Raw genomic sequence first — 17887 nt, forward strand, 5'->3', positions numbered from 1 at the left:
TTGCAGGCTGAACATATAAAATCCACAGAGGAACCTTTGACTGAAAATAAATGACAGTTTTTACTGTCTCAGCCCTCTTGTTTTTTCCTTACAGCCAATTAGATTACAATAGCCACAAAAAATAAAAGTGTAACTGTACAGTATGTATTTATATCAGGCAGAACCATACAGCACTGAATGAGAGCAAGTTGTCTATTAAACAGATACCAAAAAGTAAAGCTTACATTCATCATCAAAATTCTTATTTGATATTTCCGCCTATTGTATCTATCAATCTAACCAATATGTTTTGTCTTTTGTTCTACCTCGGGTAGGGGTATCTCTAAAAATGAAGCCCTTTTTTGAATATTGGTCACTGGCCTACTCCCAATGGTTCTATCCGTCCAGATGGTTTGTCCTTACTAACCCAAATGTGGGTTTTGCTGAGCCTAGAGCCTAGAGTTTTTCCTGGTCAGGCAGTATGAAGGTAGGAGAGTTTGTAAAATACTTTTTAAATTGTAAATAACCCTAACTGGGACCCTAAACCACATACAGTATTTCATGCAGTACATTGCAATTGCTATGAGAACAGTTGATCTGCTCAAACCACCACCAGGCAGCCACCCCAGGTTAGGACACACGATGTCAGTGGATTATCAGATCTATCTAAGTAGCAGAGTGGGTGTGACTGACTGAGAATCTTCTGAAGGTCATGTCAGAACAATCAACCAGTTTCATGGGATTCCAAACTGCTGCCTCTCACTGTTCCCAGTTCAGAATCAATCTCCCTGGTCTAACAAAGCCATTTGTGTTCGTCGGCTCTCTGTTGTGTGCTGTGGGAGAGACGGAGGAGATTGTTGATACCCACTGAAAGTCATGTCTGCTTCATAATGATCACAGTCCTTGATCAGACCGACTGATAAGGAAGAACTGTATTGTCTGAAGAATTCCTCTCATGGAAAGTCACTTGAAGGATGTCAGTGTGTCATGGCATGTTAGAGATAGCATCCCACGACAGTTCTCTTTGAGATGTGTGGTGTCTTGCAGCTTTCTATCTAACGGTTCCAAATTACACAGAAGATGCTGCGCTAACCCCCCAAGGCACAAGAAATTGAGGACGACTGATTGCCATGAGTAAATGCAGCCTTCCATTGATATCTTGGTATTTTGCCCATTTCTAATCTGTCAGAGAGGTACAGGAGAGGTACTGTATTGGTGGGTACCATACAGTAGTTTTACTGGCGTCATCATGGCCAACGTTACAACACCAATTCAGGCCCCCATTGAAGGGAAATGAGAGCTGGCCACTAGATGTTGGTGTCCTTGTATCCAGGGTTGGGATGTCTACCACCCACACTGTCTCCGAGCTTTTCTCCACTGTTCCCCGTCAGCTGCTGTCAGCCATCAGATAAGCTGGGTAACAGCGCTCCATCTATGGGGCAGGGTGGGGATGGACAATAGGGCCCAGTGATGTCCAGACAATGCCATGTTGCTCTGTCTCATTGTCTTTCCCACCCATCTGAGCTGTTGCCTGGAGTGGCCTCAAACAAAGATGACAGGCACAACTTCCTAACACTGAGGCAGGTCATGTCCCTGGCCTGTGCTAGAGCCAAAAGGGGCAGCACTGCAGGAATGAGGGGAGGCTCTCTTTGCAAACCCTAACCCTAGACTGGAAATTCATTTATACCTACAGCCGTAACACCAACCCTAGCCCTAACCCTACACTGGTAATACATTGTATTTACGGCCGTAAGTAATACTAACCTTAACCGTAAAGACGGTGCCGGAGAAGATGGCTGACATTTTACTTGCTCCTAACCGATTGTGATTTTATGTTTATTTTTTGGCATTGTTTGTAACTTGTTTTTTTAAACTTATTTTGTACATAATGATGCTGCTAGCATATCTTATGACCGAAAAGATATTCTGGACATCAGAACAGCAATTACTCACCACGAACTGGCAGAAGCTATGATGTGAACGACATAAGGCTTTCCCGGGAACAGGCCCAAATCCCCGTCATTCGTGTGAAGAGACGAAGGAGAAAAAGAGGACGGAGGTTGGGCAGACTTCTGAGATTTCGTAGGTGATCGAATAAACCCCCCCTGCCTTCCGTTCTTCTAGCTAACATGCAATCATTGGAAAATAAAATTGACGACCTACGAGGAAGATTACACTACCAACGGGACATCAAAAACTGTAATATCTTATGCTTCACAGAGTCGTGGCTGAACGACGACATTATCAACATACAGCTGGCTGGTTATATGCCGTATTGGCAGGATAAAACAGCGGCGTCTGGTAAGACAGGAGGGGGGGGGGACTATGCATATATGTAAACAACAGCTGGTGCACGAAATCTAAGGAAGTCTCAAAGTTTTGCTCGCCTGAGGTAGAGTATCTCATGATAAGCTGTAGACCACACCATCTACCTAGAGAGTTTTCATCTGTATTTTTCATAGCTGTCTACATACCACCACAGACAGATGCTAGCACTAAGACCGCACTCAATGAGCTGTATTCCCCCATAAGCAAACAGGAAATCGCTCATCCAGAGGCGGCGCTCCTAGTGGCCGGGGACTTTAATGCAGGGAAACTTAAATTTGTTTTACCAGATTTCTATCAGCATGTTAACTGTGCAACCAGAGGGAAAAAAATTCTAGACCACCTTTACTCCACACACAGAGACACGTGGAAAGCTCTCCCTCACTGTTCAACCTCTCTTTTGTATCGTCTGAGATCCCCAAAGATTGGAAAGCTTCCGCGATCATCCCCCTCTTTAAAGAGGGAGACACTCTAGACCCAAACTGTTATAGACCTATATCCATCCTGCCCTGCCTTTCTAAAATCTTCGAAAGCCATTTTAACAAACAGATCGCCGACCATTTCGAATCCCACGGTGTCCCTTCCTCGGGATGGTTGAGCTAACATAGGCTAATGCGATTAGCGTGAGGTTGTAAGTAACAGCAAAAAAATCCCAGGAAATAGACATATCTGATATTGGCAGAAAGCTTACATTCTTGTTAATCTAACTGCACTGTCCAATTTACAGTAGCTTTTACAGTGAAATAATGCCATGCTATTGTTTGAGGAGAGTGCATAACTTTGAACATGAAAAGTAATTAATAAACATATTAGGGGCATTTGAGCAGTCTTAATACAACATTTTGTAACAGAAATGAAATGGCTAATTGAATCAGTCTAAAACTTTGCACACACACTGCTGCCATCTAGTGGACACAACCTAAATTGCATATGGGCTGGAATAATACATTATGGCCTTTCTCTTGCATTTCAAAGATGATGGTACAAAAAAATACAAAAGAACGGTTGTTTTTTTCTTTATATTATCTTTTACCAGATCTATTCTGTTATATTCTCCTACATTCCTTTCACATTTCCACAAAGTTCAAAGTGTTTCCTTTCAAATGGTACCAATAATATGCATATCCTTGCTTCAGGGCCTGAGCTACAGGCAGTTAGATTTGGGTATGTCATGTTTGGAGAAAATTGAAAAAAAGGGACGTACCCTTAAGCGGATAAGGACATAATGCCATCTATGGCAAACAAGAGGCCCCTTAGGATGGTCAAACTTAAACAAAGATTCTGTATGTGATCGTATATGGTGGCTGGGGATTGGCTGTGAAATAGTGGTATTTGTGCACCATGCTTGATTAGTTGCACCACCTCTGCAACCCCTTTACTTTCCATTAAAGCCCAGGGATCATCTTCAAATGTACTGTATATGTGTGTAGAGTCATAACCAACGTTTCACAGTCATAGTCTATGACCTACACTCTAAGTAAACTGAGGTCACCCTCACAGGTTCTGTCACTCTCCTCATCTCCTGGTGGGCCTGTCCCAGACCATAATCCACTACTGGACTATCCTCAGCATCAGTCAGGCTGAGATAACGATTAAGTTAGTCAATGGGTCTCATTGGCATGAAAGCTGCATCTGCCTGCACCAAACTGTTGTAGAAATTGAAACTGATTACCACACCATAGGGGGAGTGATGAGCTCTCACAAATCAATCACTGGTTGAAATCGCTGGTTTTCTGTCACTCCCAAAAGATAGAATTTGTAGATAATTGTCCCTCTTTCTGGGACTCACCCACAAACAGGACCAAACCTGGCCTGCTGAGGAGTGACGGACTCCATCCTAGCTGGAGGGGTGCTCTCATCTTATCTACCAACATAGACAGGGCTCTAACTCCTCTAGCTCCACAATGAAATAGGGTGCAGGCCAGGCAGCAGGCTGTTAGCCAGCCTGCCAGCTTAGTGGAATCTGCCACTAGCACAGTCAGTGTAGTCAGCTCAGCTATCCCCATTGAGACCGTGTCTGTGCCTCGACCTAGGTTGGGCAAAACTAAACATGGCGGTGTTCGCCTTAGCAATCTCACTTGGATAAAGACCTCCTCCATTTCTGCCATTATTGAAAGAGATCGTGATACCTCACATCTCAAAATAGGGCTACTTAATGTTAGATCCCTCACTTCAAAGGCAGTTATAGTCAATGAACTAATCACTGATCATAATCTTGATGTGATTGGCCTGACTGAAACATGGCTTAAGCCTGATGAATTTACTGTGTTAAATGAGGCCTCACCTCCTGGTTACACTAGTGACCATATCCCCCGTGCATCCCGCACAGGCGGAGGTGTTGCTAACATTTACGATAGCAAATTTCAATTTACAGAAAAATAAAAATACGTTTTCGTCTTTTGAGCTTCTAGTCATGAAATCTATGCAGTCTACTCAATCACTTTTTATAGCTACTGTTTACAGGCCTCCTGGGCCATATATAGCGTTCCTCACTGAGTTCCCTGAATTCCTATCGGACCTTGTAGTCATAGCAGATACTATTCACATTTTTGGTGATTTTAATATTGACATGGAAAAGTCCACAGACCCACTCCAAAAGGCTTTCGGAGCCATCATCGACTCAGTGGGTTTTGTCCAACATGTCTCTGGACCTACTCACTATCACAGTCATATTCTGGACCTAGTTTTGTCCCATGGAATAAATGTTGTAGATCTTAATGTTTTTCCTCATAATCCTGGACTATCGGACCACCATTTTATTATGTTTGCAATCGCAACAAATAATCTGCTCAGACCCCAAACAAGGAGCATCAAAACTCGTGCTATAAATTCTCAGACAACACAAAGATTCCTTGATGCCCTTCCAGACTCCCTCTGCCTACCCAAGGACGTCAGAGGGAAAAAATCAGTTAACCACCTAACTGAGGAACTCCATTTAACCTTGCGCAATAACCTAGATGCAGTTGCACCCCTAAAAACTAAAAACATTTGTCATAAGAAACTAGCTCCCTGGTATACAGAAAATACCCGAGCTCTGAAGCAAGCTTCCAGAAAATTGGAACGGAAATGGCGCCAGACCAAACCTGAAGTCTTCCGACTAGCTTGGAAAGACAGTACCGTGCAGTATCGAAGAGCCCTCACTGCTGCTCGATCATTCTATTTTTCCAACTTAATTGAGGAAAATAAGAACAATCCGAAATGTCTTTTTGATACTGTCGCAAAGCTAACTAAAAAGCAGCATTCCCCAAGTGAGGATGGCTTTCACTTCATTAGTAATACATTCATGAACTTCTTTGAGGAAAAGATCATGATCATTAGATAGCAAATTATGGACTCCTCTTTAAATCTGCATATTACTCCAAAGCGCAGCTGTCCTGAGTCTGCACAACTCTGCCAGGACCTAGGATCAAGAGAGACAATTAAGTGTTTTAGTACTATATCTCTTGACACAATGATGAAAATAATCATGGCCTCTAAACCTTCAAGCTGCATACTGGACCCTATTCCAACTAAACTACTGAAAGAGCTGCTTCCTGTGCTTGGCCCTCCTATGTTGAACATAATAAACGGCTCTCTATCCACTGGATGTGTACCAAACTCACTAAAAGTGGCAGTAATAAAATCTCTCTTGAAAAAGCCAAACCTTGACCCAGAAAATATAAAAACCTTCGGGCTATATCGAATCTTCCATTCCTCTCAAAGATTTTAGAAAATGCTGTTGCGCAGCAACTCACTGCCTTCCTGAAGACAAACAATGTATACGAAATGCTTCAGTCTGGTTTTAGACCCCATCATAGCACTGAGACTGCACTTGTGAAGGTGGTAAATGACCTTTTATGGCGTCAGACCGAGGCTCTGCATCTGTCCTCGTGCTCCTAGACCTTAGTACTGCCTTTGATACCATCGATCACCACATTCTTTTGGATAGATTGGAAACCCAAATTGGTCTACACGGACAAGTTCTGGCCTGGTTTAGATCTTATCTGTCGGAAAGATATCAGTTTGTCTCTGTGAATGGTTTGTCCTCTGACAAATCAACTGTACATTTCGATGTTCCTCAAGGTTCCGTTTTAGGACCACTACTGTTTTCACTATATATTTTACCTCTTGGGGATGTCATTCGAAAACATAATGTTAACTTTCACTGCTATGCGGATGACACGCAGCTGTACATTTCAATGAAACATGGTGAAGCCCCATAATTGCCCTCGCTAGAAGCCTGTGTTTCAGACATAAGGAAGTGGAGGGCTGCAAACTTTCTACTTTTAAACTCGGACAAAACAGAGATGCTTGTTCTAGGTCCCAAGAAACAAAGAGATCTTCTGTTGAATCTGACAATTAATCTTGATGGTTGTACAGTCGTCTCAAATAAAACTGTGAAGGACCTCGGCGTTACTCTGGACCCTGATCTCTCTTTTGACGAACATATCAAGACTGTTTCAAGGACAGCTTTTTTCCATCTACGTAACATTGCATAAATCAGAAACTTTCTGTCCAAAAATGATGCAGAAAAATTAATCCATGCTTTTGTTACTTCTAGGTTAGACTACTGCAATGCTCTACTTTCTGGCTACCCGGATAAAGCACTAAATAAACTTCAGTTAGTGCTAAATACGGCTGCTAGAATCCTGACTAGAACCAATAAATTTGATCATATTACTCCAGTGCTAGCCTCCCTACACTGGCTTCCTGTTAAGGCAAGGGCTGATTTCAAAGTTTTCCTGCTAACCTACAAAACATTACATGGGCTTGCTCCTACCTATCTTTCCGATTTGGTCATACATACCTACACGTACGCTACGGTCACAAGACGCAGGCCTCCTAATTGTCCCTAGAATTTCTAAGCAAACAGCTGGAGGCAGGGCTTTCTCCTATAGAGCTCCATTTTTATGGAATGGTCTGCCTACCCATGTGAGAGACGCAGACTCGGTCTCAACCTTTGAGTCTTTACTGAAGACTCATCTCTTCAGTGGGTCAGATGATTGAGTGTAGTCTGGCCCAGGAGTGTGAAGGTGAACAGAAAGGCTCTGGAGCAACGAACCGCCCTTGCTGTCTCTGCCTGGCCGGATCCCCTCTCTCCACTGGGATTCTCTGCCTCTAACCCTATTACAGGGGCTGAGTCACTGGCTTACTGGTGCTCTTTCATGCCGTCCCTAGGAGGGGTGCGTCAATTGAGTGGGTTGAGTCACTGATGTGATCTTCCTGTCTGGGTTGGCGCCCCCCCTTGGGTTGTGCCGTGGCGGAGATCTTTGTGGGCTATACTCGGCCTTGTCGGTAAGTTGGTGGTTGAAGATATCCCTCTAGTGGTGTGGGGGCTGTGCTTTGGCAAAGTGGGTGGGGTTATATCCTTCCTGTTTGGCCCTGTCCGGGGGTATGATCGGATGGGGCCACAGTGTCTCCTGACCCCTCTTGTCTCAGCCTCCAGTATTTATGCTGCAGTAGTTTATGTGTCGAGGGGCTAGGGTCAGTTTGTTATATCTGGAGTACTTCTCCTGTCTTATCCGGTGTCCTGTGTGAATTTAAGTATTCTCTTTCTCTCTTTGTTTCTCTCTCTCGGAGGACCTGAGCCCTAGGACCATGCCTCAGGACTACCTGGCATGATGACTCCTTGCTGTCCCCAGTCCACCTGGCCGTGCTGCTGCTCCAGTTTCAACTGTTCTGCCTGCGGCTATGGAACCCTGACCTGTTCACCGGACGTGCTACCTGTCCCAGACCTGCTGTTTTCAACTCTCTAGAGACAGCAGGAGTGGTAGAGATACTTTTAATGATCGGCTATGAAAAGCCAACTGACATTTAGTCCTGAGGTGCTGACTTGCTGCACCCTCGACAACTACTGTGATTATTATTATTTGACCATGCTGGTCATTTATGAACATTTGAACATCTTGGCCATGTTCTGTTATAATGTCCACCCGGCACAGCCAGAAGAGGACTGGCCACCCATCATAGCCTGGTTCCTCTGTAGGTTACTTCCTAGGTTTTGGCCTTTCTAGGGAGTTTTTCCTAGCCACCGTGCTTCTACACCTGCATTGCTTGCTGTTTGGGGTTTTAGGCTGGGTTTCTGTACAGCACTTTGAGATATCAGCTGATGTAAGAAGGGCTATATAAATAAATTTGATTTGATCTACAAAATTCATATTTACACATTTAGCCGATGCTCTTATCCAGAGCGATTTACAGGAGCAATTAGGATTAAGTGCCTTGCTCAAAGGTACTGTACATCAACAGATTTTTCACCTAGTCTGCTTGGCGTATCGAACCAGCAATCTTTCAGTTACTGGCCCAACACTCTTAACCGCTAGGCTACCTGCCACCATTGAATTTAAAGCCATCAAATGGTATTTTAGCTGCCGCTTTGGATTTTGGACGCCATATTAGATTCAAGGCAAAATCCTGGGTGGCCCCAAAGATAATCTGTGGTGCCTCGGTGACTAAACTGCAAGAGTAGGGGCTAAAGATACAAAATCCTTTTAAGGAACCTCCGACCCAAAATGTTTATTTTGATGTCTGAGCCCACTTGTTTTCCTTAGAGCCGATTACAATAGCCACAACATCAAAATAAAAGTGTAACTGTATGTATTTATATCAGCCAGGACCATACAGCACTGAATGAGAGCAAGTTGTGTATTAATCAGCTACCAAAAACTAAAGCTTACATGAATAGTTGATATTAGAGCCTTTTGTATCTTTGTTTACAGGTCTATATTTCCAAGATGCATTAAGATATGCTAATCCTGTTTAATTGTGTATGCAGGGCAGAAAACTGACTACTTGTATTCCAAATTTGAGCAATTTCAGAGCTTGCAATATTTGGTTAAATGAGGTTATGTGGCCCATCCCCCCTTAAGCAGGCATTATTCTGCAATTTTTGAATTTAGCGTGTCACAATATCTATCAATTTAACCACTTTGGAATAAAATATTTTTACACAACCATCCATTTCATAAATGGGAGACAGAAATGTGAAAAAACATGGTTGCGTTTTGTTCTACCTCTGGTAAGGGTATCTAAAAAATGTGGAGAACTTGCCACTAGCCTATAGGTAAAGAAGAGAAAATAGAAGGAAAGCAATGCTGTTCCCTGCTGGACAGTTATAGCATAAACCATGTCATTACTGTACTATGATTTTTTGTTTCCACAAGCAATTGAGTATAATATGTCATACACATTAGTTATTCAATTAATTAATTTGACCATCACACAAGTCAATGGCAAAGGCTGTTAGTTATACAATGATCTTTTTCTCTTGTTCTCCTATCCCTCCCAAAACACATACGTACTTCGCTTTGGAAGAATAATTCCTTTCTCCACCTACAAACTGCATTGTAGTATTTCACCCAGTAGATGGCAGGACACACACGTGGTCATGTCAAATATAAGAATGGTATGTTGTATGTTACCATAAATCATGATCAACCTTAATATGGCAATTAATCTATTTCAATGTATAATAACATTGAACAGAAAATGTCCATTATTATCAGCAATGTCATTTAAATCAAGTTACACTTGACTGACACCTCATTGGTTCCAGCAATGAAACAGTGTGTCATTTTAAGACACTGTCCAGGGCTGAGGACAACAATGAATGAGCACTATCTTTGTATTCTGTGTTTACTTTTCACCTGCCAGTAAATCAATGAGACAAACTGCACATATGTATCATTGTCATAATCTTTGTGCATTCAGTCACTCTGATGATGATGGATGATGTCACTTCAGTGTCACAGGAAACAGAAGCATCCATAGTAAACGGTAAAGCTGAGTGGTTTATTAAGAGAGGCAGGCTGAATGACATTACATATGACCTGAAATTGGCAGCTCTATTTAAAGGTAATTATGTGCAGTGTTTATCGTGAATGCAGTCACTGCTGACATAGGACCATTGGCTTTAAATTTCAATCATGCTGTAACACTGAACTTCCGCGATACGGATTGAATAGAGCCCTACATTTTGGGTTCTGATGGGGTACAACAGTTGAACGAAGCTCATGAGGCATTTATAAGTTATATTCTTCAAGAATCAATGGGTATATATAATTAATTTCTAAGTACAAAAATGTATGTAGCAATTAAGGAATAGCTGTGATCACTGGTCTTTAATTTCATTAGCCGCCAGTCTTTAGGAGGTTCAGGAAACTGACAGTCTCATTCCTCCCAACACAACTTAATGTAGTCATTACATGTCACAGTGAGAGAGCTAGAGAGCATCTCTCAGGCCTAACAATAGTATGGATGGCTGAATACAGATGAAAAGAAGGCCTAAAACATGGGAAGCCTCACTAGAGGAAGGATATCCCATTCCCATCTCAGCCCAGAGAGGCGTCTTTACCCATTACCATTCAGAAACCAATCTGAATCAATTCCAAGTATCCTGGCCAGTAGGCTCTCTAGTCTACAGTGCCTACTGGCTAAACACATATCAAATATGACAGAGAGGGCATAATATGAGGTGCCTGCTTATGAGTCACTGGTGAATCTGTCCATCTTTTCAAGTGAAGCTCATGTACAACACCGAGGGCTCGATTCAATTCTTAGCGCTGAAGATCAGCACTATAGCGCGTTTGAAATGTATAGCGATATTCGCGCATTGGCGGAGACCGCATTCACGGTAAACAAAGGATATGTCATGTCGAACAGAAATTACCTTTACATTTCAGTTGCGCTATATCGCTGATCTTCCGCGATATGGATTGAATCGAGCCCTGAGTCTTTGCCCTGGATTGGATAGTTGCTTGCCGTTCTAGATAAGACATGTTCTGGCCATGTATAGCACATCGTAGAAAAGTAAATGGCTGAGGGGCACACGTGAGATAGCCACAGATATTCCATGGGTAAACTTTTATTACCATCAAAGTCATGAACTCAGTCAACGAGTACATTACAGAGCTTACACATGAGAAACAGTCAGAACCTACAGGTGACCACTGGTCCTGATGAACATTACATCAAAAACAACAGGGACATCAGAAAGTGCATGTAGAAATGAACAGATGTGGAATACTACATACAGTGGCACTGAAACAAAGCATTGCTTTAGATTGTGTAGCAGTATTTATTTGTGGTCTGAAGAGGATGAACGACACAAAATGGTACATTCATACAACTTATTTCAGATATTCCTGTTAAGCTTTTCGTGGAAATCTAAATGTTTTAACAAAATAAAGACATTGTGTAATGCTATATCACAATAATGTTTCTGAATATGCATATCAATCAATCAATACCTTTTCGTAGATAGAGATGTGAATAGACAATAGACTGGGGAGCAATAACTTATCTCTGATCCAAAAGAAAAGGAGCAAATTTGATTTGACTTCCTGCATTCTATTGAAAATAATTGCTCCAAATTGTCTTAAATACATATTCCATCAAATGTAGTACCTTGAAAAGTAACCTGCAGAGGGACCCATAAAACACATGAATATACTGTATAAGTGTGCATTATAGCTACTGTGTACTGTTAATAGAACCACTGTCTAGCTGTGACAAGGAAGGACGAAGGCTGTATGGAGTATGGCACTGTAAATACAGTACAGAAAGAGGGGACCAAGTCAAGCATGACTAATATGATCTAGGCTCGGCCTTGTTTGACACTGGCCATGTGTTATTGACTGGCCATCTGGATAGGGTATCGACGGTTCTTACGGACTACAGGCTTTTAACTTACAGGTACGTACATGTACTCTATGGAGGACTGTACTCTATATAGGACACCAAGAGAATAATCACAGTTTCGGTAGCAAGTTGAATATTGCAAAATGTATGGTGATTACAGAGAACTCTTGCAGTACCTTATTATCGACCATACTGAAGGGAGCCAGGCTATAAACCAACAACTATTCTGTTTCATATTATTGTTATGAATAACTTGAGAATAAGTAAACATATGAATAAATAGATAAATAAATACATATGTTTGTAAATATTAAAGACGTTTTAACACAATTGCTCTTAGTTTTTCTGTTTCCTGTAAGCAACAAAAAACGTGTCAACAAAGCTGGTCAACAAACAGTGGTGCTTTTACACAGAAAAATGTATGTAATAGTTTTCCTTGTCGACTAAATTATAAATTATATTTCTTTATAAATACATCCACGTATTAAGGATGTATAAGAATAAATAAGTCAGGTGAAGTGGTGAATCAGAAACAGAATGTAAAACACATTTTAAAGAAATAGAAAAAGTGAATCTAGTCACATAAGATGGATATGTTAGGACAGAGGCCAATTGTGAAATTCATAAAGATGAGCTACAAAATACCTTAATGTTTCCAGTTTAAAGGTCAGTAGCAGGATTAGTATGTTTTTTTTTTAACGAAGTGCTTACAAATGTAAAATTTACAGCGAAAGTTAAGAATACATGCTGTTTTTGTTACTTCTACAAAGGTTTCTATATACAGAATCTTTACACTGACAGCCATGTGGTTCTTCCTAAGCAGAAGGGTGGTATGGCGTGGATGCTGACTTTCACTAACACTGGGCCTACTGCATCCCCCAGTAAACCTACTAACTGCAGCACAAACATAACTACTGATCATTGTATACAAAAAATAACAAAGAGAGCAATGGTCACCCCCCAAAAAAATATATTATTGTTTAGAGGGGGGTGTGAAGGAGGAGTTTTACAGATCATTATGTAAAATCAACACTACAAGAGCATAGCCAAGCTGTTCATTACCTTATTGACTGCCATGATAATGGAGTGGAATAATATGAGAGTAGGACGGGGGGAAAAAGTTCCCAAACATGTCTCATTAAGAGGAAATCAAAGCAGGTTTGGCATAATTACATTACACTTTCATTACAAAAGGCAAAAGTTCAGAGGAAAATATGCAGCTGTTAGCTATAAAGTAAACCCCCCCCCCAAAAAAAAATAACAACATAATATGGCAAAATCTGGGCTGCATTAGACATAAAAAGCCCCTGTAAGGCCAGAGGGCTGTTTTAAAAAGACAGAATACATATAAAAATGTAGCCAGATAAATTCAACACTCAGGAAAGATAGCATACAGGCTCTGTGAGATGTTACTAACGCTGCAAGTGAGAGATAAGCAGAGTCAGTGTCACCATGCTAGCAGCTAATGTACAGTGTGCAGGAAGGAGGATCTCTGGGAGTGAAGGTGGCATAGGAAGGAAGGAAAGTGGCTGTCTAACCCTGCTCATCCCCAGCTTCAGCTGCCGGTTGGAGGGGAGTTGGGGCCTCTCCGTTACACCGCAACAAAAGATCAACCTCCTCCGGGGCGGGGGCCTCCACTGGGGCCTCCGCTGAGCTGGCCTCCTCCTCAGGTGGAGCTGTGACTTCTGCTGCAGCCTGGGGAGTGACATCACATGCCATGGCCTCCATTTCAGCAGGGGGCTCTGTGACAGCAGTAGGCTCCCCCTCAGGAGCTGCAGCAGCGGGGGCTGCAGAGGGGTCACTGGGAGCCTGGGGGTCTGCTGGAGCTGGGGCTGGTTCTCCTGCTGCAGGGCTGGTTGCTACTGCTGGGCTGGTAGTCCCCGAGTCAGTACCCTTATCTGGCGCTCTCAGTCGCTTCATCATGGTAGTGACCCGCACTGCTTTCTGTGGGAGGCAGTCGCAGTACACACTCAACTCAAGGGGCCTAGTTACTATATATTTTATATATTTTACAGAATATGTTTCTAATTCAAAAGCCTTGTACTTTCACCAATCATTTATCCCATTTCAAATTCTCAAGGCTCATAAAACTTATATAAAAAATGTGTGATGGATAGTTTCCTTCAATCTCTCCTTCAGTGATGACAAAATAGAACAGATAAAGAGGCTTACCTTCCACTTAGCTTTGGCAAAGTTCTTCTCTATCTGTGCACAGACATTATCCTTAATATTCTTATTTGAGGCTGCATTTCCAGAAATCCTGAGAAGATAAAGGGGGAAAAGGTAACTTCACTATAGGTTTCCACCCAACCTTTTTATGTGGGTAAAGTACGTCGGATAAAAAATATCACGACAAGCCTGATGGAAACAGCAAATTTGTTTCCAAATGTCGACAAAACAAAATACGCTAGACAAGGTGGGATCTTTTTGTGTTGATAAAATTAATTATGTGCAAAATGGCAGTAAAACCCATTATATCGAAGTAAACTTGGAGTCACGGGATGAAATGTTGTGTGGCCCTCCCACTACGACTCGGGAAAGCATGCAGATTAAATAAATGATGAGGAACTTCACAGGGTGGTGAACGTGCACCGTGATGAGCTTGATGCTCCTTTCCAATAAGGGTCTTATTCTGGTGACATCATGATCAATGCTTGGCTGCTGTAATCTCACTCTTATCCATTAAAATCTCATCTTGTAAGTAGCATAGTACATTTTTTTTTAAATTGCACTGTTGGTTAGTAAGCATTTCACTGTATTCGGTGCACATGACAAATAAACTTTGATTTGATTTGATACCCACACTGTATCTGCGAGCTGTTGGCTAGAGCAATTGTGCCAAGACCAGTAACCAGAGTGGGCACATAAGCTTTATAACAACTTTCATTGTGACAAAACCATTATTAGAGTTTTTTATTCCATTTTATTCCGTATATAGGAATGTAACTGCAAAAGTAATTGTTATGTGCACTATGTCATCATGCACAGCCTTTTATCTGCAACAAGTCAATTTGATGGAAACACATATCTGCTGGGAGAAAATAAATTATGCGGATTATTGAATATTCGCATGCAAATCTGAGTGAAACCAAGCCAGTGACAGCTCAGCAGATGGAGATGAGTATTACTAATGAAACAGCATCTATAACAACTATGAATCATCATGGCTCCAACCAACATAATGACATTGTCAAATTTGACTCCTGGTCATTTAAGAACACATTGTACCCTTATCATGAACACATCATACTCTAAATTCATCTGGTTGATTTTCACTGTGGTCATCCAGTATATCTCCAGAGTACTGTGGTCATCGGTATATCTCCATAGTACTGTGGTCATCTGGTATATCTCCAGAGTACTGTGGTCATCGGTATATCTCCAAAGTACTGTGGTCATCTGGTATATCTCCATAGTACTGTGGTCATCTGGTATATCTCCAGAGTACTGTGGTCATCGGTATATCTCCATAGTACTGTGGTCATCCGGTATATCTCCATAGTACTGTGGTCATCGGTATATCTCCATAGTACTGTGGTCATCCAGTATATCTCCATAGTACTGTGGTCATCCAGTATATCTCCATAGTACTGTGGTCATCCGGTATATCTCCATAGTACTGTGGTCATCCGGTATATCTCCATAGTACTGTGGTCATCCGGTATATCTCCATAGTACTGTGGTCATCCGGTATATCTCAATAGTACTGTGGTCATCTGGTATATCTCCATAGTACTGTGGTCATCTGGTATATCTCCATAGTACTGTGGTCAGCTGGTATATCTCCATAGTACTGTGGTCATCTGGTATATCTCCATAGTACTGTGGTCATCCGGTATATCTCCATAGTACTGTGGTCATCTGGTATATCTCCATAGTACTGTGGTCATCTGGTATATCTCCATAGTACTGTGGTCATCCAGTATATCTACATAGTACTGTGGGCATCTGGTATATCTCCATAGTACTGTGGTCAGCTGGTATATCTCCATAGTACTGTGGTCATCTGGTATATCTCCATAGTACTGTGGTCATCCGGTATATCTCCAGAGTACTGTGGTCATCTGGTATATCTCCATAGTATTGTGGTCATCCAGCATATCTCCATAGTACTGTGGTCATCCAGTATATCTACATAGTACTGTGGGCATCTGGTATATCTCCATAGTACTGTGGTCAGCTGGTATATCTCCATAGTACTGTGGTCATCCGGTATATCTCCATAGTACTGTGGTCATCCGGTATATCTCCATAGTACTGTAGTCATCCGGTATATCTCCATAGTACTGTGGACCTCCGGTATATCTCCATAGTACTGTGGTCATCTGGTATATCTCCATAGTACTGTGGTCATCCGGTATATCTCCATAGTACTGTGGTCCTCCGGTATATCTCCATAGTACTGTGGTCATCCGGTATATCTCCATAGTACTGTGGTCATCGGTATATCTCCATAGTACTGTGGTCATCCGGTATATCTCCATAGTACTGTGGTCATCCGGTATATCTCCATAGTACTGTGGTCATCCAGTATATCTCCATAGTACTGTGGTCCTCCGGTATATCTCCATAGTACTGTGGTCATCCAGTATATCTCCATAGTACTGTGGTCATCCGGTATATATCCATAGTACTGTGGTCCTCCGGTATATCTCAATAGTACTGTGGTCTTCTGTTATATCTCCACAGTACTGTGGTCATCCAGTATATCTCAATAGTACTGTGGTCTTCTGTTATATCTCTAATAGTAGGCTACTGTGTTAATAATGTGTATTTTCCATACCACTCATGGTTGATGGCCTCCTGAGCAGTCAGTCTCTGATCCTGGTCTACCTCCATCATACGGGTTACCAGGCCTTTTGCTGAAACAAAATAAAAGCATAATCTCAACAAACAGCAGTTACTACTCCTGATGGAATCAGAGAAAAAGGAAAAAAATGTACATGAAAAAGTAAACAGATGATATCCTCCCTTTTGAATTGCTGTTTACCCAGTAAACTGTCATTCACCCAGTCTCCTGTCACTTCATCTTAAATGTACCTGACTCTGAGATGTCGTCCCAGTATGGAGAGTCAAACTCATAGTCCCCAGCCAAGATCTTCCTGAACAGGTTCTTGTCGTGGTTTTCATAGTCGTCATCATCAGTTTCATCATAGAAAGGAGGGTTGCCTGAAAGCCTGAGGGCCACAAGACAAAAGGAGCTCTTTATCAGCTTGTATTGTTATACCATGTGCATAAATGTCATGTAAAGATATGATTTATTGCAATGGGTAATACCCTATAAATAAGATTCCCTGACTAGTTTTGTGCATAGCATGTGGATTACAGTGATGGTCTCTTTCAGTAAAGTATTCCTGTTGCTCTTCTGTATTATTTCTAATCCCCAGTCCTCTGAGCAGACTCACAGCCAACCCCTCTTGTATATGGGACCCTATGCCGATAATTAAACCACTCACAGGATGTACATGATGACACCCAGGGCCCAGCAGTCCACTGGCATGCCGTATCTCTGTCTCCCAACCACCTCTGGTGCTGCAGGGACACAAACACAGTTAAGGATTATTATTGATGTTTCTCTCACAAATGTTTTTCTGCACTCCCATAAACTACTCCCCTAAACCAAATCTCAAAGATACACTGCTCCTTCCCCAGTCCTTACCCAGGTACTAATCCCTTCCCCGCTCCTTCCTCAGTCCTTAACCAGGTTCTAATCCCTCCCCCTCACCTCCCGCAGTCCTTAACCAGGTACTAATCCCTTCCCCAATCCTTCCCCAGTCCTTCCCCAAGTACTAATCCCTCCCCCAGTCCTTCCCCAAGTACTAACCCCTCCCCCAATCCTTCCCCAGTCTTTCCCCAAGTACTAATCCCTTCCCCAATCCTTCCCCAGTCCTTCCCCAAATGCTAATCCCTCCCCCAATCCTTCCCCAGTCCTTCCCCAAGTACTAATCCCTTACCCAATCCTTCC

At 42.2% G+C, this 17887-nt stretch overlaps 1 protein-coding gene across 1 annotated transcript in view; it reads right to left on the bottom strand.

The window, feature by feature from the left end:
- Positions 1–11113: 11113 nt before the first annotated feature.
- LOC139556364 (caM kinase-like vesicle-associated protein) overlaps positions 11114–17887 on the bottom strand; it is an 82967-nt gene continuing 76193 nt past the window's right edge. The window contains exons 7-11 of the mRNA XM_071370258.1: positions 17379–17454; positions 16963–17099; positions 16706–16784; positions 14095–14182; positions 11114–13866 (exon numbers count right to left, since the gene is read on the bottom strand). Of these exons, the coding sequence (XP_071226359.1) occupies positions 13456–13866; positions 14095–14182; positions 16706–16784; positions 16963–17099; positions 17379–17454 (791 nt within the window). The 3' untranslated portion in view covers positions 11114–13455. The remainder of the gene's footprint in view (positions 13867–14094; positions 14183–16705; positions 16785–16962; positions 17100–17378; positions 17455–17887) is intronic.

The sequence above is a fragment of the Salvelinus alpinus genome, chromosome 2 (genome assembly GCF_045679555.1).
Source record: "Salvelinus alpinus chromosome 2, SLU_Salpinus.1, whole genome shotgun sequence".
Taxonomy (NCBI): Eukaryota; Metazoa; Chordata; class Actinopteri; order Salmoniformes; family Salmonidae; genus Salvelinus; species Salvelinus alpinus.